This window comes from Harpia harpyja, chromosome 9, assembly GCF_026419915.1.
Source record: "Harpia harpyja isolate bHarHar1 chromosome 9, bHarHar1 primary haplotype, whole genome shotgun sequence".
NCBI lineage: Eukaryota > Metazoa > Chordata > Aves > Accipitriformes > Accipitridae > Harpia > Harpia harpyja.
In genome coordinates this window covers 27428738-27447792 of record NC_068948.1, presented here as the reverse complement: position 1 = coordinate 27447792, position 19055 = coordinate 27428738, and the positions used below count along the sequence as shown (strand labels likewise).

General features: G+C 63.4%; 2 protein-coding genes across 3 annotated transcripts; both read left to right on the top strand.

Moving 5' to 3' along the window:
• Positions 1-78: 78 nt before the first annotated feature.
• Positions 79-11487, top strand: LOC128146146 (lysosomal acid glucosylceramidase-like). Of its 2 annotated transcripts, none has more exons than XM_052797286.1 (10): positions 79-677; positions 863-1054; positions 1130-1276; positions 1410-1543; positions 1622-1794; positions 1891-2128; positions 2296-2520; positions 2633-2796; positions 2958-3083; positions 3195-3583. In XM_052797286.1, the coding sequence occupies exons 1-10, from the start codon at positions 617-619 to the stop codon at positions 3295-3297; spliced, it is 1563 nt and encodes a 520-aa protein (XP_052653246.1). In that variant the 5' UTR covers positions 79-616; the 3' UTR covers positions 3298-3583. The 2 variants fall into 2 exon arrangements, with proteins under 2 accessions (XP_052653246.1, XP_052653245.1); XM_052797285.1 differs by lacking the exons at positions 79-677; positions 863-1054; positions 1130-1276; ... (5 more) ...; positions 2958-3083; positions 3195-3583 and adding exons at positions 3711-7676; positions 7904-8095; positions 8179-8325; ... (5 more) ...; positions 10833-10958; positions 11034-11487.
• Positions 11488-13512: 2025 nt separating this feature from the next.
• LOC128145892 (lysosomal acid glucosylceramidase-like) lies at positions 13513-17373 on the top strand. The gene is made up of 11 exons (XM_052796691.1): positions 13513-13642; positions 14518-14636; positions 14782-14973; positions 15062-15208; positions 15384-15517; positions 15703-15875; positions 15978-16215; positions 16315-16539; positions 16620-16783; positions 16886-17011; positions 17090-17373. The coding sequence occupies exons 2-11, from the start codon at positions 14570-14572 to the stop codon at positions 17196-17198; spliced, it is 1575 nt and encodes a 524-aa protein (XP_052652651.1). The 5' UTR covers positions 13513-13642; positions 14518-14569; the 3' UTR covers positions 17199-17373.
• Positions 17374-19055: the final 1682 nt, after the last annotated feature.

Below are 19055 nucleotides of genomic sequence, written 5' to 3'. Positions count from 1 at the left end.
AGGGGCCGTGGGGCCGGTGGCGCCGGGGGAAGGGGCGGGGCGGGCGGGTCAGCTGATCGATCACGTGATCGGCGGGGCGGGGCAGCGGCTGCTTGGGTCCTCGGTGGCGGCCCTGGCCGGTACCGGCGCTGGCCGCGGGGGCGGGCGGAGCGGGGACGCAGCGCGTTGCCTAAGCGGGGCGGTGGCCGGTGCCCACCTGCGCCTCCCGGGGACTCCCGGTACCGGGGGGGGGGGTGAACGGCCCCGCCGCCCGTGCGGCTCCCCCGAGATCGCCGGCCCCGTTATCGTCGCGGGGGTAGGGCCGGGCCCCGGTTGGACAAGACAGTGGGCGCGGCCCGCCCAGTGCCAGTGCCGCTCCTGGTCCTGCACCGGCGCCCCGGGCGTGGGCGGAACGGGAAGCCCGGGTGCCCTTAAAGGCGAGGCCGGCAGCGGGCCCGGTGCTGCGGGGGTGGCCTGGCAACCAGCGCGGCCGGGATCGGCTCGGGGTGCCAGCGGGACGGGAGGCTTTGACGGTGCCGCCGCCGCCGCCGCCGCCGCTGCTGCTGCTGCTGCTGCTGCTGCTGCTGCTGCTCACGGGCCCTGCACCCCGGGACCCGCCGGGGGACGTGGAGGGGCAATGAGGGCTGCTGGTGTCCTGGGCTGGCTGCTGCTGCTGCAGGCCGTGCACCGGGCTGCAGGTGAGTGCGGGGGCAGCGGGGTGGGGGTGTCTGGGGGGCCGGGGGCAGCGCAGGAGCTGGGGTGCCCCGGGAGGTGATGGGGTGTGGAGCATGGGGGTAGTGGGAGCACACAGGGCGGGCAGGAGAGCTCTGGCAGGGACGTGTCCCTGAGCTGGCAGCTGCCCCTGCCCTGACCGTGCCCCCAGGTGCCCAGCCCTGCAGCCCCAAGTACTTCGGCCGCGATGCCATGGTGTGTGTCTGCAACGCCACATACTGCGACACGCTGGACCCCGTGGTCCTGCCGGCCCCGGGCACCTACGTGAAGTATGAGAGCAGCAAGGCTGGCAAGCGGCTGGAGCGCAGCGAGGGGAGCTTCCAGAGCAGCCTGCATGCCCCAGGTACCTGCTGCAGCTGGCAGAGACGGGCCGGACCCTGCCTGCGGCCCACCATCACGCTGGCTTCCCTCCCTGCAGATCTCGTCCTGGCCGTGGACACAACGCAGCGGTACCAGAAGGTGAAGGGTTTTGGTGGCTCCATTACCGATGCGGCTGCCATGAACATCTTTTCTCTGCCAGAAACAGCCCAGGATCACCTGCTGCGCTCGTACTTCTCTGAGGAAGGTGAGCACATTGGGGGAGGCAGGAGGGATGGTAACAGGGACCCTGCGGGCCTCTGCCTGGACACTGGCAGGGCTTGGAGACCTCCTGTCCCACTGCCCACCTCTGCCTGTCCCACCCGTCCTGTGCCTGGCAGGGCTGGAGTACAACCTCGTCCGGCTCCCTATGGCCAGCTGCGACTTCTCTCTCCATGCCTACACCTATGACGATGTTCCCTTTGACTATGAGCTCGCCCACTTCAGCCTGCGAGATGAGGACACAAAGCTGAAGGTGAGCAGTGGGAGGGAGTGGGGTAGGATGGGGGGTAGGGGGGGTGCAGGGGCTCAGCCCCTCTGCCCCCTCCTGCAGATCCCCCTCCTGCACCGAGCCTTGGCCATGAGCAAGCGGCCGCTGTCACTGTACGCCAGCCCCTGGACCTCCCCGACCTGGATGAAGACCAGTGAGTCCTTTGTGGGGAAGGGCACGCTGAAGGGGCAGGCAGGGGACAAGTACCACAAGACCTGGGCCAACTACTTTGTACGGTAAGGAATGCCTGGGGCAAGGGGTGCAGGGAGATACCCAGGGGATCCTCGGCAGTGGCTGAGACCCCATGGATCACCCCTCTCCCCTGTGCCCAGGTTCCTAGATGAATACGCCAAGCACAACCTCTCCTTCTGGGCAGTGACGGCGGAGAACGAGCCTTCGGCCGGGCTCATCAACAACTACCCCTTCCAGTGCCTGGGCTTCACAGCCGAGCAGCAGCGGGACTTCATTGCACAGGACCTGGGCCCCATGCTGGCCAACAGCTCCCACCACCACATCCAGCTCATCATCCTGGATGACAACCGGCTCCACCTCCCACACTGGGCCAAAGTGGTGAGTGCAGCGTGGGGTCCACCAGCATGGCGAGTTGGGGCAAAGCCCCAGTCCCGCTGGTACAGCACATCCCTGCAGAGGGCTTGGCCCCTGCGTCCCACAGCACGAGGGGTGGCTGGCTCTCTGCCCTCTGGGACCTGGTGGTGGCCAACTTTTTTTCCTGCCAGGTCCTGGAGGATGAAGAGGCAGCTCGCTACGTCCACGGCATCGGCATCCATTGGTACCTGGACTTCATTGGTCCCATACAGGACACGGTGGTGCCCACTCACGAGCTCTTCCCCGACTACTTCATCCTGGCCACAGAGGCATGCATCGGGGCCCATTTCTGGGAGAGGGATGTGATCCTGGGCTGCTGGGAGCGGGGGAACCAGTACAGCCACAGCATCCTGATGGTGAGGCCCCTGCATCGCCCTGTGCAGTGGGCCCTGGAGAGAGCTGCCGGCATGCTTCCTCTCCCATCAGCACCCCACTCCTTGGACAGACATCTGGGCTGTCCTATTGCAGAACCTGAACCACTTTGTGGCCGGCTGGACTGACTGGAACCTGGCCCTGGACCTGGAGGGGGGCCCCAACTGGGTCAAGAACTACGTAGACAGCCCCATCATCGTGGACACCAGTGAAGGCATCTTCTACAAGCAGCCCATGTTCTACCACCTGGGGCACTTCAGGTGGGTCGGGGCCCCCTGGCACACTCTCAGCTGCCTGGGCTCCAGCTCCATGGTTGCAGTAGCAGCTTGTCAGGAGGGGAGCAGGGCAGGTTTGTTGGGAGAGGAGCTTTTCTGGGGTCTGACTTCCTTCCTGGGGTTGCCTCTTGCTCATGCCCATGCAGTAAGTTCATCCCTGAGGGCTCCCAGCGCGTGGGGCTCATCGCCTCCAAAGAGTCCAAGAAGATGGACCTGGAGTACACGGCTTTCCTGCGCCCCGACGGGGCCGTGGTGGTGGTTGTTCTGAACCGGTGAGCGATGCAGCCCAACCCGCGAGCATGGGACCCATCCTGCTGAGCCTTGCACACTGCTGGTGCTCAGGAGCTGCTGCAGGTCTGACCCTGCTGCTCCTCGCCCTCCAGGTCCCCGCAGAACATCACCTTTGGGCTGGCTGATACGGTTGGCCTCATTGCAGCTGTGGCTCCGGCCAGCTCCATCCAGACCTACCTGTGGCAGCGGCAGTGACAGGGCTGGGACACCCATGGCTGGCCAAGGGCCAAACTGAGCCAGGCCAGGAGAGCAGCCCCACGATGCCCACGGGCTCAGGCCTGGGAGCATGGAGGAGGCAGCTCACCTCTGTCTGCGCCACGACAGAGCTGAGCACTTGGGTGAGCTGGAGGAATAAGCTGGGCCAGGGAGCGCCGTGCGCATGCAGGAGGGCCGGGAGCACCGGTGCCCTGGGGATGGAGATCGCACAGGCTGTGACTGCTGTTTTCTGCTGCTCTGACATTAAATGCTGATGCTGCCCCTATGTCTGCAGCTGGAAGAGAAATGTCCGGGTCCCTCCCCTGCTCCTGGGTGCCACCTGGGCACAGAGCCCGCGGGGGTCCCACGAGCAGCCCAGAGCACCTGGGGTGGCTGCTCTCCAGCCCCCCCCCCCCCCCCCCAACCCCTGCTGCTCTCCCCCCCTGCAACTCACAGCAGGGCTTACCCTGCTGGGGAGGTGTTCCAGGCACCAGTCTGCTCCTGGTTCCAAGTGTGTGCTGCCTGGCAGAGGGGTGTGCTGAGCCCAGGTGCTCTCCCACTCCCTTTGCAGGCAGGTTTAGAAACTGGCAGCATTTACCCTCAATGCAGATGCTCTGGGTCCTGGAGCAGGAGTGGGGGTGAAGCACCTGGACGCCTGCCTTGGTGGAAGCTGTGGGCAGGGACTGCAGCCAAGCTTCAGCTTTCTGTGCTTTTCCTGCCAAGCTGGAGCCACTCGCAGCCCAATACTGGGCTGGGGGCCTGTGTGGATCGCATCTCACCCGGTGCAGGGTGCTCCCTGAGGTCAGGGCTGGAGGCAGAACCAGCTCCAGGAGCATTGCAGCACGGTGGGTTCAGGGTAGGAGCTGGCTGTGGATGGAGTCAGGGCATATGCAAGCTTCTCCAGGGGCTTTGCCGGGAAAGTTGCTGGCCAGGCTGCAGTGGCCTTGCCATGGGGTGTGCTGTCCCCCACAGGGATGGGGCACAGTGGTCCCTGCTGCAACAAGGAGGCTGTGAGGGTGCACCAGGGGCTCAGCACCTGCCACAGAGCTGGGGCAACTTGAGCAAGCAGGCATGGGCTGGGAGTGGGCACCGAGTGTGGGCACACCCAGGAAGGAGGGAGGGAGCTCGGAGGGTGTGCTGAGCAGAGGATTAGGGCAGGGAGGTCACAATTGCAGGTAGGGTGAGGAAGGGAGGCCAGGGCTGCTGGGCCGATCCGGGTCAGCCGGGTCGAGGCATGTGGGATGTGGCCCAGGGATGCTGTCAGCAATGCTGCATGGGCCAGGCACAGCCCAGTGCCAGCTCCGGCAGTGCCCCGGGCGGTGGGTAAAGTGTGTGACAGGGTCACCCTAAGAAGCTGGCACATCCTGTGCCACGGTCCCACCGGGATGCTGCCCTGGGGCAGGAGCTCTGGGACCCCACAACACTGGGGGGGGGGGGGGGGGGGGGGTGCGCGAATCCGGGGAAGAGCTGGCTGTGCAGAGGGGCAGGAACATCCCACTCCTGCCCGGAGGCTGTTTGTGTTTGTCCACAAGAGGGAAATATTTCTCCAGGATCACAGCAACAGTGAGCCCCGCTCCCAGGATCCCGCTTCCAGTATGCCTGTGCCCTGGTGCAGGACTGCTCCTCCACCTGCTGCTTCTTCCCCAGGTTGTTACTCACCAGCTTCCTTTAACGTTTTACTGGCCCTGGTAATAAAAGCTGATGGTTGGATGCTGAATCATCCCGGGACATGTGCCCTTGTCCCTGTGCTCTGCTCGGCTCTGAAGGACCAACTAGCTCTGGGTTAAATGAAGAGGGGGTGAATCCTTCACCGTCGTTTTGGGGCGCACACCAGCTGGTGGCTGCTGCAGCTGGGAGGACGGGACCCCTCAGCAGCTTGCCTAGAACCAGTGGCCACCAGCAAGGGCTGGGTCTCCCCATGCTCAGGGCTGAGGTCTAGCTGCCTGGCAGGACCCTGGAGCCTGAAGTGATGCTGCACTGAGGCTCTGCGTGCCTGGCTCCTGCCTTGGCACTGATGTTTTCAGAGTTGCATTCCCTGTAAAGGTAGCTCAGTCCCAGCTCCATGTTCCCAGACTCCCATCCCCGCTGGCCTGGCTAAGGGACAAAATTCACCCCCCCCCAGGCTCCTCGGCCCGCTGCGGGGCAGGTCTGCAAACACCGTGAGAAACCCCTGCGTGCTGGAAGCACCAGCAAGAAGCGGCTTTGAGAGGATTTGGTGGGGCTGCCCAGCATCTCCAGTGCCACCAGCTCTGTGCCAAGGCGTTGCCCTTCCCCTGGGTCTCACTTTTCCTGCTCAGCAGGAAGTTCTTATCAGCCGGTGTTGATAGGGATGAGCTCCAGCAGCCTCCACAGTGTTTCTGCTCCTGGGAGCTGTGGCTGGGCAGGCAGCAGGCAGAGACGGATCCCAAAACAGAGAGGAAAAGGGTATACAGGGCACCCCCGGTGGCCAGCAGTGGCCAGGAAGCAGGTGATCACTGTGGAGCAGCAGGAGCTGCCCTATTAACCCCTCCCCAAAGTCGGGGTTATTAGCTTGGGTGTAGCAGCCGGCTGGCAGGTTAGTCACAGCTGGAGGTGGAAGACCCATGGGGCAGAGGGATGGGGCCAGGAGCTTCCTTCCAGGGCTGCCGGTTTGCCCCTGAGTCGTAACCGGGGGCTGCCCAGCCCAGCCCAGCCCTGTCTGCCCCTTCCCCCATGGCAGCTGGTCCAGGCACCCCGTGGCGTGTGGGACTACAAGCAGGCAGTGCTGGAGGGTAGGAGGAACTTTGATGAATTGAATTGCCCCACAGCTGCATCTGATATGCCAGAAAAGGAGAAAATTAGTCATGAAGTGCTGCTCCACCCGGAGAGGGAGAGCTAACGGAGCAGTTTAACCCTGTGGGGGGAAACTCTGAGCCCTGGTGTTCGATGCTCTCAAGCAGGTGGAGCAGTGGCTGGGAGCTGGCCGCTCTCTGTCCCCCCTGGGCCACCCCTGCGGAGAGATGCTGAGGGTATCCCCGCAGTGATGGGTGTGTCCATGAGTGTCTATGGGAGTGGGCATGTCCTGGGTGATGTGACCAGGACCAGGCAGTGTCTGTGTGCCTGGGTGAGCTGGCCCAGTTCAGCCTTGGCTCTTTGGACTGGGAAGGTTGCTCTCAGAGGAGCAGGGAGCACTCCTGGCATGGTTTGTCACCAGGCTCAGAAGAGCAGAGCTCTGCTCCTGGCATAGCCAGTGTCAGGGCACTGGGCTCCCCTCTGTGGGTCTGGCTCAACACCACAGCCCTGGCTGCCATTGCCAGGGACCAGAGTGCACCCCTGCCTTTGCAGTAGCTGGGGCACTTGCCAGCTTGCTGCTACTGCTGCTGCCTTCCATGGTGTGTGCTGAGGTGGGGCAAGCAATGAAAAGGCTTGGGCAGGGCATGGCAGCGGTCCCAGCTCCTGTGTGGCCACACCTGGTGGGTCGTTTTGCTGCGCCGGGCCGCGCAGCCGTGTTTGCCATCCTTGCTTGGGGGTCCTGGACCCTCCCCACGCTGGGTGCATGGCCACAGCAGGAGGGAATGGGGGAACTGGGGTGATGGGCAGGGGTAAATTGACTGAGGTGCTGTTAGAGCTCATTAGCAGGACAGCCTGCCCATGGGCTCTGCTGTGCTTCCAGGGATTCATCCAGACCCTGCCTGACAAAAGAAAGAAATCAGCTCTTCCTTCAGGGTGTTGCAGTGGGTTGTCAGGACTGCCCCATGCTGTGCCTCCCTGTGCTGGTGGGGCCTTTTGCGTAGGCAGAGCTGCCAGCATGATGTCCCTGTCTCTCCTCTCTGGGGGCTGATGCCCTTGCATGGCAGCGGAAGGTGAGGGAGACCTGCTGTTCTCCAGATCCTGGGGCAAGGAGACATATGAGGGTATGGGTCCAAGACCAGTGGTAGGTATGGGCCAGGAGGAGAGCAAGGAGGAGTTGTGGGGGTGGCAGAGGGTGTGCTGCAGAGGGAGGTCTTGCAGCGGCTCCCCATAAAGGCGAGGTGGGGAGGCTGGAGGTGCCTGAGGAGGAGGAGGGCTGGCAGCAGTGCAGGTCAGGGAGCAGCTGGGACAGAGACTGGTGAGCTGTGTGTTACTGGGAGGGATGGACCCACCTCACCTTCCTGCAAGGCAAGGGTCTTTGTGGGTGGGAGGACAGAGCATGCAGCAGGAGCTCCCCAGCAGCAGAAGAAAGAGCAGGGGCAGAGGAGAGTGGAGATCCAGCCAGCGAGCACAGCCTGTCCCTTCATCCCTGCCTGTACCTGCCTTGGCTGAGGGTGCCCCTGCTTGCAGGCTCCGCTCCCTGGGACCCACCGGAGCCATGGGGGCTGTCGGCGTTCTGGGCTGGCTGCTACCGCTGCTGCTGCTGCTGCAGGTGGTGCCCCAGGCTGCAGGTGAGTGCAGGGACATCACAGGGCTGGCAATAGGACAGTGTGGCTTGGGTTCTAGGGTGACCTGGGACAGGGTCAGGAGCTCGGGGGCAGTGTAGGAGCTGGGGTGCCCCGGGAGGTGATGGGGTGTGGAGCATGGGGGCAGTGGGAGCACGCAGGGCAGGCAGGAGAGCTCTGGCAGGGACGTGTCCCTGAGCTGGCAGCTGCCCCTGCCCTGACCATGCCCCCAGGTGCCCGGCCCTGCAGCCCCAAGTACTTCGGCCGCGATGCCATGGTGTGTGTCTGCAACGCCACATACTGCGACACGCTGGACCCCGTAGTCCTGCCGGCCCTGGGCACCTACGTCAAGTACGAAAGCAGCAAGGCTGGCAAGCGGCTGGAGCGCAGCGAGGGGAGCTTCCAGAGCAGCCTGCATGCCCCAGGTACCTGCTGCAGCTGGGCAGGTGGTGGGTGCCACCACAGGACCCCCAGGCACTGTAAACTGAGCTGAGGGTCTCCCTCATAGAGCTGCTGCTGACGCTCAACATGTCCACGCTGTACCAGCACATGAAGGGCTTCGGCGGGTCCCTCTCCGATGCTGCTGCCCTGAACATCCTGGGGCTGTCACAGCCAGCCCAGGACAACCTGCTGCGCTCATACTTCTCTGAGAGTGGTGAGCAGTGAGGGTATTGGCAGCGTGGGGTGGCTCCTGGGGTCCCTGGAGGCAGCTGTGCCTGTCCCCACTGCAGGGACGCCCATCACCTGTGTGCCTGCTCTGGTGCTGCTTGATGCCTTCCTGCTCTGCAGGAATTGAGTACAACCTCATCCGGCTCCCCATGGCTTGCAGCGACTTCTCCATGCGCCCCTACAGCTACGACGACATCCCCCACGACTACGAGCTGAAGCACTTCAGACTGGCCGAGGAGGACGTGAAGATGAAGGTGGGAGGCTGAAGCCACTGCCATTGGCACCTTGTCCCCCTCTCCTGCCGGAGCTCCTACGTGTGCCGGGACCCCTGTGACCAGGTGCTGCTGAGCCCCATGCACAGTGGCAGGGTGCATGGGGACAGCCTGTGAGAGCTGGCACCTCCTCTGGGGCACGTCCTGGCACATCCTGGCTGGCACTGGCAGGGTGCAGAGCCAGGGCACCGTGCCATGGGGTGGTGCTCACAGGCTGCCATTCCCTGCGGAGGTGCCTTGAGTGCTCCCATTCCTCCCGCGCTGGGCCATGTAGTTTCGGCAGGCTGCAGCTGGAGCTGAGCCGGACCCTCTGCCCCCTCCTGCAGATCCCCCTCCTGCACCGAGCCTCAGCTATGAGCAGGCGGCCGCTGTCACTGTATGCCAGCCCTTGGACCTCCCCAGCCTGGATGAAGAGTAACGGGGACATCCGCGGGAAGGGCACGCTGAAGGGGCAGGCAGGGGACAAGTACCACAAGACCTGGGCCAACTACTTCATCAAGTATCGTTCCCCAGGGCCGGGATGCTTAAGGACCACAGAGGGCTGGGGGGGGACTGGGGAGCAGGTTAGGGTGGGCAGGCGTGGCTGATGCTGCCCCCCCTTCCATATGCCAGGTTCCTGGATGAATACGCCAAACACAACCTGACCTTCTGGGCAGTGACAGCACAGAATGAGCCCCTTGCAGCACTCCTCGCGCCCCCCCAGTTCCCCACCATCGCCTTCACTGCCACACAGCAGCGGGACTTCATCATCCGTGACCTGGGCCCCGCGCTGGCCCGCAGCCCCCACCGCACCCGGCTCATGATCCTGGACGACCAGCGCATCCACCTCCTGCGCTGGGCCAAAGCGGTGAAGAGCAAAGCCTGCCACCCTGTCTGGCTCCTTCTTCTCCCTCCACTCCGTGTCCCACCCAAGCCTTGGGTTTTAGCTGAAAATTAAGCCAGCAGCCGCTCCGAGCCTTAGACAGAGCAGTAGGCAAACTGGGTCTGCCAGAGAAGGAGCTGAAGGTGGCTAATTCAGTAGCAACCACCTCCACGTGTGCCTGGCTGAAGCAGGGATGGAAGGTGGCATCTGCATCCTGGATTCCTGCAGCATGGCATGGAGAGGTGCTGCTGGCATGCCAGCACCTTCTCCAGGCAGAATTTTGGCTGATTTGGCTTACCCTTCGCAATACTGAAGAGCTGTTTGTGGGAATTACCTTAAACTAAAAGGAAAAAAAAGAAAACATGCCCCTGCCTCAAGCGAGGCTGGAGCTGCAGGGGAGGGCACAGCATATCCCTCCCTCACCTTGAACCAGCAGCACCTGGGGACTAGGCAGGGCAGTGATGCAAGATCACACCGGGGTGGGGTGCAGGATGCAGAGGACCAGGCAGCAGCAGGAGCCATGCAGGGGTTGAGGAGCCCACAAAGGGGCACGTCTGTCCCCACACACCCATTGCTCTGTACCCAGTGGGGTGCTGGACCCATGTCGGGTTGTTGCTCGTGGCTTGCTGCATGGGGTGCAGGTGCTGAAGGGAGGTGGCTGCAAGCGCAGGAGCCTGTGGTCCTGCAGGAGGGGACAAGAGTGGGGGCAGGTGGCCCTAAAAGACCCTGCTGGCGTGTGGGGTCTGTGCGTCCATCCCCATGGGGCTCAGGGCACTGGTGGCCCTGGTGCAAGGCATGTCCTCTTCTCCCCTCCAGGTCCTGGGCAATGCCACCGCTGCCCGCTATGTTGCTGGCGTGGGGGTTCACTGGTACCTGGATGGCCTCATCCCAGCCAGCTGCAGCCTGGAGGCGACCCACAAGCTCTTCCCTGACCATTTTCTCCTCTACACGGAGGCCTGCAGTGGCTTCCTCACCATCCGGTTCTCTGTGTCCCTGGGCTGCTGGGAGCGAGGGGACGACTACAGCCACAGCATCCTGACGGTATGGCCCCCCGGCACTGCCTGCCTGGGGCTGGGGGCCTGGCTCAGCCCTGCTCAGCCCCTTCCCCATCTGCTCAGGTCCTGAACCACTTTGTGGCCGGCTGGACCGACTGGAACCTGGCCCTGGACCTAGAGGGGGGCCCCAACTGGGTCAAGAACTACGTGGACAGCCCCGTCATTGTGGATAGCAGCAAGGATGTCTTCTACAAGCAGCCCATGTTCTACCACCTGGGGCACTTCAGGTGGGGCAGGGGGGCTCAGGTGCTGCCGCCAGCCTGAGACTGGGGGCATGATCCCTCTCCTGCTCCTCTCCCTGCAGCAAGTTCATCCCCGAGGGCTCGCAGCGTGTGGGGCTACACATCAGCCACCGATATCTCTCCTGTCAGCTGGAGCATGTGGCCATCCTGCGCCCTGACAGGGCTCTTGTCCTGGTGGTCCTTAACAGGTCAGCATGTCAGCCTGGGTGAGGGGATGCTCGGCCCCGGCTGTGACAACCTGCGCAGCCCCTCTTACCCCCCAGGTTTGGCTGGGACGTGCCGTTCGGGATCCGAGACCCTGCCGTTGGTTTCATCAAGACTGTGGCTCCAGCCAACTCCATCCAGACCTACCTGTGGCGCCAGCAGTGATGGCCAGGGCAGTGCTGGGGATGGCGCCAAGTGGCTGGGGGGGTCTCCGGGTGTCAGGTCTTCCCCCACCCTTTCCAGCATCCTTCAATGGTGGAAGAGGGTGGTGACCTACTGCTGGGGGTGCGAGAGGGACCAGGGGTCCTGCCCCCATGCGAGGGGCTGTGTGTGCTCCCGGCACTGGGGTCTCACCAGGGCTGCTGCTGCTGGTGCTTCCCAGCCTCCCCCTTCCCTCCCCGGCACCCCCCAGCCTCCTGAAAGCTCCTGCTGCTCTGCCTCTGGACCACGCTTTCACACGTGGCTCCCTTGAAACCTTCGTGTGTGTCTCATACGCCAAGTAAAGCCATGACGTGCTCCCTCCGGTATGCGTCGTCCCGTCAGTGTTTCCTTTACGCTCTCGGAAATTGCTTGGTTTTCCTCAGAGAGGCGGCAAAGGGCGAGGGGTGCCCCTGGAGGGCTTCGTCCCCGTGGCCTGCGTGTGGCTGCCTTGTTTATCACTGCAGCTGGAGCCTCAGCCGCTTGCCAGCTCTTGATTCATTTCATATGTGCCGTTGGTTTTCTCCAGCCTACTTTTTTTTTTTTTTTTTAATCAAAATTTCCTGCTGCACTAGAGCAGACACTGTAAAAAAGGCTGAGTAAATTACATCAGTGTCCCCATCCACCAAACCTCGCAGACAAATTAGGTTGATGCCATCCCTTCCAGACCTCACACTGCTGGCTGCATCCAGCCACCCTCCACTGGTGTGGCCTCCGGACAGACTCCCCTCTATTCTGGACGTGGCTGACATCGAGCTGGCAGCCCGCAATTACCTGGCCATCCTATTTGCTCTCTTTAAATACCAGTTACAGTATTTGCTTGCTCCAGCCTTTAGGAACGTTACCAGCATCTTTGAAGTCCTGGAATGAGAAAGCCAGAGCAGTCCTTGGCTACCTCCCCTTGTGTGTGAGCTGTGAAGTTGCTGATGTTGGGGAAAAAGGAAAAAAAAAAAAAAAGAGGTTTAACAACTGTTTTCTTGGAATGTGGCATGAAGGTAGCACTGGGCTCCATCTCGGCCCCATTCATGGAGCACATCTGCCCGTCCCGCGCTTTTATCGATGTTCCTGGGTAGCGCCGGCCCAAACGGCAGCTGGGCTGCCTGCACTTCCCAAAGTACATCAAAGTTCTGCCATGCAGGGAAGGCACATACGGAGCCCCTGCACCCCCAGATGTTCAGCAGTGCTCAGGGACGTGTGTGCAGGGAAATGCTTTGGCACAGCCCCTCCAGGTGGGCTCTGTGCTCCCTGGCCATCTGGAAATGCATCTGCCGCTGGGCTGTACCTTCCCTCCATGCCGAAAAGCTGACGGGGAAACTGAGGGACGCAACATCCTCAGTGGTGGGTGTGAGGGGCCAGGGTGAGGCTGGAGGAATCACCTCCATCGTCCCTGCTGGCCACAGCCGATGCTGGGGGGGTCCTTGCTCTGGCCGCAGCAGGAAGAGCGGTCCCCAGGTGAGGGGCTGCCTCCCTGGCCACCTGCATGAGCGTCATCAGGGGGATGCCGGGGCCAGGGTGGGCAGATGCTGCCTCTCCCGTAGCTCTGCCCCACTCCTGTTTCTCCTGATGGGCAGGTGCCTGCAATTAGGAAGGATCCCAAATTAGAAGGTGCGGAGCCCAGGCTTGTTTTGCAGATGATAAACTGCTGCAGCCTGCTCCACCCAGCCTGGCTGCGGGCATGGGGCTCAGATGTGGGGGGGCACGGCCCCACGGCAGGGGTGAGTGGGGGCCCTGACACGCAGCACCTGCAGCCTCCCACTGCGCCCATCACCTTCTGAGCTGGGCAGCGAGGAGTGGGGTGTAGTCGTCCTTGCCGTGGCTGGCTGCTCGTGGGGTTGCCCCCAGCCTTGGCAGAACCCCTGCCCACGCCAGGAAAGTTGCTGGTGCAGCCATAAGTGGGGCACGGGTCATGGCTGCAGCACTGGCTGCAGACAGCAAGCCTGTGCCTGTGGCAAAGCCAAGCTGCTGCCAGGTGGGACTTGAGGCCCAGCAGCCGCCTGACCCCAGCAGGGACACCTGGGTGGGCATGGCGGGCCCTACCCCTGCCTGAGGGTGTCCTGGGGAGAAAAGGCTGCTTTTGTGGGGCTCTTTGCAAAGGGAGCACTGTGCTGGGGCTGGGCAGAGGTGGCTGCAGGCAGGGGGTCTTGTCTGGGGCGATAGAGGCACTTGGGGGGCTGGTGGGCGTCCTGCCCCGCCCCCCTGCCAGCTTCCCTCTGGCCACTGGGACAGGTTTTAGGAGAGCTTTGCAAATGTTGAGGTGAGTGTTGAAAGCTCTCATTGGAGCAAGGTTGCAAAATCATCCACGGGTTTCTCTTCATATGCACAAAGTCCCATGAGCTGTCCTCTCCCAGACTCACCTTTCCTGCTCCACCAGACACCGTCACCTCCTACCACGCACAGCCAGAAAGCAGGTCCTGCCGCCCCACTGCCCCACGCCCAGCAGAGACGCGGCAAGAGGGTTTTCTGGCAGCAGGTGAGCACTCTGGGTCCAGAGCAGCTTCATCAGCTGGTGGGGATGGGGATGGCCCTGGACAGCAGGACCATGACGAGGCCATGCCCATGGCACTGGGCATCAGCCCCAGGCAGGGAGTAGGAGGTGATGGCTGTGGGACAGCCCACCTGGCCCCGGGTCCCCACCCTGCACAGTCTCGGGGAGCAGCGAGCTGGTGCCATCCCACCCTCGCCTCCCCCTGCCCAGGGGCAGCAGGCTGGCATCAGGGTCCCGAGGCGCAGAGGTGGCTCCTCCCGTGCCCTTGTCGAGAAGCTCCTTGCCCAGCATCGTGGGAAGGACAGGGCAGGGTGGGAGCACCTGCAGAGAGCAGGGGAATGCGGAACCCCTCTGCCCTGGGGGCTTGAGCCCCAAGTAGCTCTGGCTGGGCAAGTCCCTGCTGCCACACTTGTGGGGTTGAGAGCATGGAGCTGTTTCCTCCCGGCCGTGGCTTGGGAGGCATGGGGGATGTGTGGAGCAGCATGGCGTGACACAGCCATGGGACAAGCAAGGAGGGAGAAGGAGTGGGAGGGAGGCGATGGGAGCGAACCAAGCTGCTGGTACAGTTGGCGTGGGTGGCTGGGAACGCCGGTGGGTGCGGGGTGGCACACACCTGGGGGGCTGCACCCTGGGCTGGGATGCAGCCACAGCTGTCTGTGGGCACCAGCGGGGCAGGAGGGAAGGTGAGCGCTGGGCTGAGGCTGTGGGGAGCGGGGAAGGTGGCAGGGGAGTGCTCGTGGTCCCCAAGGCTCCCAGGCAGGGGGATGCTGGGGCTGTCCCCGCCCTGTGTCTCTGTCCCCGTGCGGGGCTGGGATAGGGTAAGAGGAGCTGGTTGCTGACACCTGCTACCCTGCTCCCAGCCCTGGTGCTTGCCATCAGCATCTGTCCAAGCCGTGCTGCAGCAGAGGTGCCATGGGGCCTGGGTGCGTCGGCGTCCTGGGCTGGCTCCTGCTGGTGCAGGCAGCGTTGCAAGCAGCAGGTAAGTGCTGGCGCCGTGCCCCCGAGCAGAGGGCTGTGGGGGTCAGTGGTTTGGGGCACCAAAGCCGTGGGTTCGGTGTCCATGGTGGGTTGGAGTGCGGCTCCTGCCGCAGACCTCTGTGCCTGCCCGGTCTCTCCTGCCGCAGGCGGCCGGCCCTGCGATGCCAAGGACTTCGGTCACGGCTCGCTGGTGTGCACCTGCAGCGCCACGTACTGCGACACGCTGGACCCTGTGGTCCTACCGGCCCTCGGCACCTATGTCAAGTATGAGAGCAGCAAGGCTGGCAAGCGGCTGGAGCGCAGCGAGGGTAACTTCCAGCGCAACGCCGAGACCACAGGTACCTGCCACGGCCGGACGCTTGCCTGCGCACCAGGGAACGGAGTCCGTCTGTACACAGCAGCTGTGATGATGTTTGTCCCCCGCAGAGTTCCATCTCACCCTGGACATGGCACAGCGGTACCAGAAGGTGAAGGGTTTTGGTGGGTCTGTCACAGACTCAGCTGCCATCAACATCCAGTCTCTGTCCAAGGATGCCCAGAACCACCTGCTCCGCTCCTATTTCTCCGAGGAAGGTGAGCATGGGGCAGAGCGATGCTGCTGGGTGGCAGAGCCAGTCTGTCCGGCCTCCCCTGCTGGGGGTTGGCTGCTGAGACTCATGCCAAAGGGCTGGGAGACTGCTGGAAGCCAGGGGGCTGCATCCCCTGAATACACCCCAGGGATGCCCATCACCACCCGCTCTGTCCCCAGGCATCGAGTACAACCTTGTGCGTGTCCCCATGGCCAGCACTGACTTCTCCATCCGCCTGTACACCTATGCTGACGCAGAGGGCGACTTCGAGCTGAAGCACTTCAACCTGACAGAGGAGGACACACGGATGAAGGTGAGTCCCACAGGGTGAGCCCGAGGTGCCGCGGCTGCAGCCTGGGTGGAACGGGATGAGATGGGATGGGATGGGGAAGGGAAGCATCTTCCTGCTGATGGGGAGGGAGAGGACTCGTCCTGCCACCTGCGATGCCAGTGCTGGGGCAGACTCAGAGAGCTCACTGCCATCCTGGTTCTCCCCAGATCCCCATCCTCCAGGCAGCCCAGGCGGTGGCCAAGCAGCCGTTGTCACTGTACGCCAGCCCCTGGACCTCCCCAGTCTGGATGAAGACGAATGGTGCGATGACAGGGAGGGGGACACTGAAGGGCAGCCCTGGGGACAAGTACCACCAGGCCTGGGCCAAGTACTTCATCCGGTGAGGGGCCCTGGGAGTGCAGTGGGCACCGGGGTCACCATGCCCGGAGGTGGGGCTGGGGCTGCTGTGCTGGGGCCATTCACCAACTGCCCCCACGCCCAGGTTCCTGGACGAATACGCCAAGCACAACTTGACCTTCTGGGCAGTGACGGCGGGGAATGAGCCCACGGCCGGCGAGATTGTCTTCTACCCCTTCCAGTGCCTGGGCTTCTCCCCTGAGCACCAGCGGGACTTCATTGCACGGGACCTGGGCCCCGCGCTGGCCAACAGCTCCCACCGTGATGTCCGGCTCATCATCCTGGACGACCAGAGGGTGATGCTGCCCTACTGGGCCCAGGTGGTGAGTCCCCATGGTGGTTCTTCTGGCTCCACAGCGGCTATCCTGGCCCCACGGCAGCTCTCCCAGCCCTGTGCACCAGTGACGCCTTTCTCCTGCCAGGTTCTCAAAGACCCTGTGGCCGCCACCTACATCAGCGGCATTGGCATCCACTGGTACCTGGACTTCCTGGCGCCCATCGACCTCACGCTCTCCATCACCCATCACCTCTTCCCGGACTATTTCCTCCTCTCCACAGAGGCCTCCACCGGCTCCTACTTCTGGGAGCCCAGGGTGGTGCTGGGTGGCTGGGACCGTGGGAGCAAGTACAGTCACAGCATCCTGACGGTAGGGCTTGGCAGGGGATGTTAACGTGCCGGCCACCCCCTGCGCCCACCCACGGCTCAGCACCATCACCTGCCCCGCAGAACCTCAACAACTACGTGACGGGCTGGACCGACTGGAACCTGGCCCTGAACCTGGAGGGGGGGCCCAACTGGAGCAAGAACTACGTGGACAGCCCCATCATCGTGGACAGCAGCAAGGATGTCTTCTACAAGCAGCCCATGTTCTACCACCTGGGACACTTCAGGTGGGTTGGGGCTGGGGGTGGCTGGCAAGGGGCTGCTGGATCCTGCTGCCAGCTCTAGCCGCCATCCCAGGCACCTCGCTCAGGCCTTGCTTGTCCCTGCAGCAAGTTCATCCCCGAGGGCTCGCAGCGCATTGGGCTGGCTGTGTCCAAGAAGTGCCGCCGGTGTGAGCTAGAGCATTCGGCTTTCCTGCGCCCCGACGGCGCCATCGTCCTGGTGGTCTTGAATCGGTGAGTAGCTCAGCCCTGTGCCCCAGCTCGAAGCCCAGCTGCCCCCTCTGACCTGCATCCCCTCTCGCATCCCCACAGCTTCCCTGTGGACGTGTCCTTCAGGATCTCTGACCCACAAGTTGGCTTCATTGAGGCCATGGCTCCTGGTGACTCTATCCAGACATTCCTGTGGAAGCAGCCAGCCTAGCACAGCTGTGGCTGGCAGAGGAGGGAGGTGCTGGCACCGGGAGTGCGGTGCTGGTGGAGGGCTTGGGGACAGGCCCCTGCATGGAGCTGGGGCTGCGGCACAGCCCCACGACGCCCCAGGGGACCTGTTTGATCTGAGGGCTGCAACGCCTGCTCTTGTCTACATGTTTTCATAAAATAAACAGGTTTTCTACAACCTCGCCTGTGCCCTCTCTGCCCTCCCTTGCTGCCTGCTCAGCAGGCAGGACCATGCCAGTAGCCAGAGGAGAAGGCAAGTTTGGGGTCAGCAGTACCTGCTGAGCTCCATGGGCTCCCATCCCACCTCTGCCTGGCTTCCTGGGGGCATCCTACCAGGGACCGGGTCTGTGCTGCAGGGAGGCAGGGGGCTGTCACCCGGACGGGCAGCATCTCTCTCCCCTCTGCCCACTGCAGCATCCCCCCAGGCAGGGCAGGGGCCAGAAGCTGGCAGGGACCTGGGGCCAGCAGCAGCCAGGACCTGCAGCTGGGGTTCAGCACAGGGCCCCAACGTCAGCAGCTCCAGCTTCTCCTCTCGGCCAGAGCAGGAGGCTGCATGCTGCAGTTTCTGCTGCTGGAGCAGCCATTGGCCTTCCAACCCCCCCCCCCCCAGCTAATGGGAACCGGGAGTGTTGGGCACATACTTCCTGAGTGACGTTATGGGGGAGTGGGCACGGGGGGGGCTGCACTGAGTCATCCCCTTCCCAGTGGGGCCCCTCAAACTGGGCCAGAGTGGGGGAGGCTCCACAGCTGGCCCCAGCACAGCGGCACAGCACCGTGGCTCCACTCCCGGCACAATGCAGGGACCCCCCTGGCCATCACACCCATGTGGGGGCACATGGGACATGTGTCTGGGGAGCTCGGCCCAGGGGTGCCAGGCACAGCCAGTCCCTAAGGGTGCCCACAGCAGCAGTGTCAGGATGCCAGCAGTGGCACAGCCAGCGGCCAAACAAGCAAGGGCTGTGTGCCACCCGGCAGCCGGCATGCAAGCGAGCCTGGCCAGATGCCGCTTTTCCATTTGTGCACTCGTAAACCAGCAGCAGCCAAAGAAAACCACAGCAGCATGGCCAGCCACAGGGCTGAGCCCCACGCGGCACGTCCCAAGGGTGCACCAATGGCACTGCTGGGGCACACAGTGCTTGGGTGGCCACCCCCGGCCCCAGGTCCCGCTCTGCAGCTCAAGCCCCCTTGGCCGCCGCACGGATCTGTGCTTACTGCGTGACGTGCTTTTGGCAGTGCCAGCTGTGAGGAATTCCCCATTGCTGGCAGGCATGGAGGAATGCAAACAGAGGAATTCCTGCTGCAGCTGTGGCCGCTCACCGCCCTGCTTATGCCACTGCGGGGAGCTGGGATCCAGGTGTCCCTCCAGCAGCGGGGAGCACTCATGCCCCCCCGGCCTGGGGACGCATCCTGCCAAGAAGCCCAGGCCTCCCTTGCCACTGGTTTTGCTGCAGCAGAGACTGTCTCCAGCTCTTGGGGAAGCCGGGCTGGCAGCAGTGTGGTGGTGGTGGTGGGGCCTGGCTCCATACAACCTGCTGTCTGCTCTGCCTGGCAGCCAGAGGGCAGGGATGCTGCAGCGCAGGGCAGATGGAGGGCTCAGCCCCACAGCTGCCGGAGAAAGGATGGGGAATGCTGCCAAGACACTCACAGATGCTTTTAGGAACCTAAAAACCCACAGGTCTCCCCTTCGCCCCATCCCCAGAGAGCCCCGAGGCTGGGGTTGAGGGCCAGAGCTGTGGGAAGGACACAGGGTGCAGTACTGGGGCAGAGCTGGACAGGCAACAGAGCAGCCCATCGGTGCCCACTGCAGTGCTGCAGCCTGTGCAACTGGGGAAACTGGGAA

Bases quoted from the DNA above. Each gene is read 5' to 3' on its own strand.
- LOC128146146 (XM_052797285.1), top strand. From the start codon at position 7,388: ATGGACCCACCTCACCTTCCTGCAAGGCAAGGGTCTTTGTGGGTGGGA. The intron at 9,459-10,289 runs GTGAAGAGCAAA...TCTCCCCTCCAG, and splicing joins TCCTGCGCTGGGCCAAAGCG to GTCCTGGGCAATGCCACCGC. The intron at 10,756-10,832 runs GTGGGGCAGGGG...CTCTCCCTGCAG, and splicing joins TACCACCTGGGGCACTTCAG to CAAGTTCATCCCCGAGGGCT.
- LOC128145892 (XM_052796691.1), top strand. From the start codon at position 14,570: ATGGGGCCTGGGTGCGTCGGCGTCCTGGGCTGGCTCCTGCTGGTGCAG. The intron at 15,209-15,383 runs GTGAGCATGGGG...CTCTGTCCCCAG, and splicing joins CTCCTATTTCTCCGAGGAAG to GCATCGAGTACAACCTTGTG. The intron at 16,784-16,885 runs GTGGGTTGGGGC...TTGTCCCTGCAG, and splicing joins TACCACCTGGGACACTTCAG to CAAGTTCATCCCCGAGGGCT.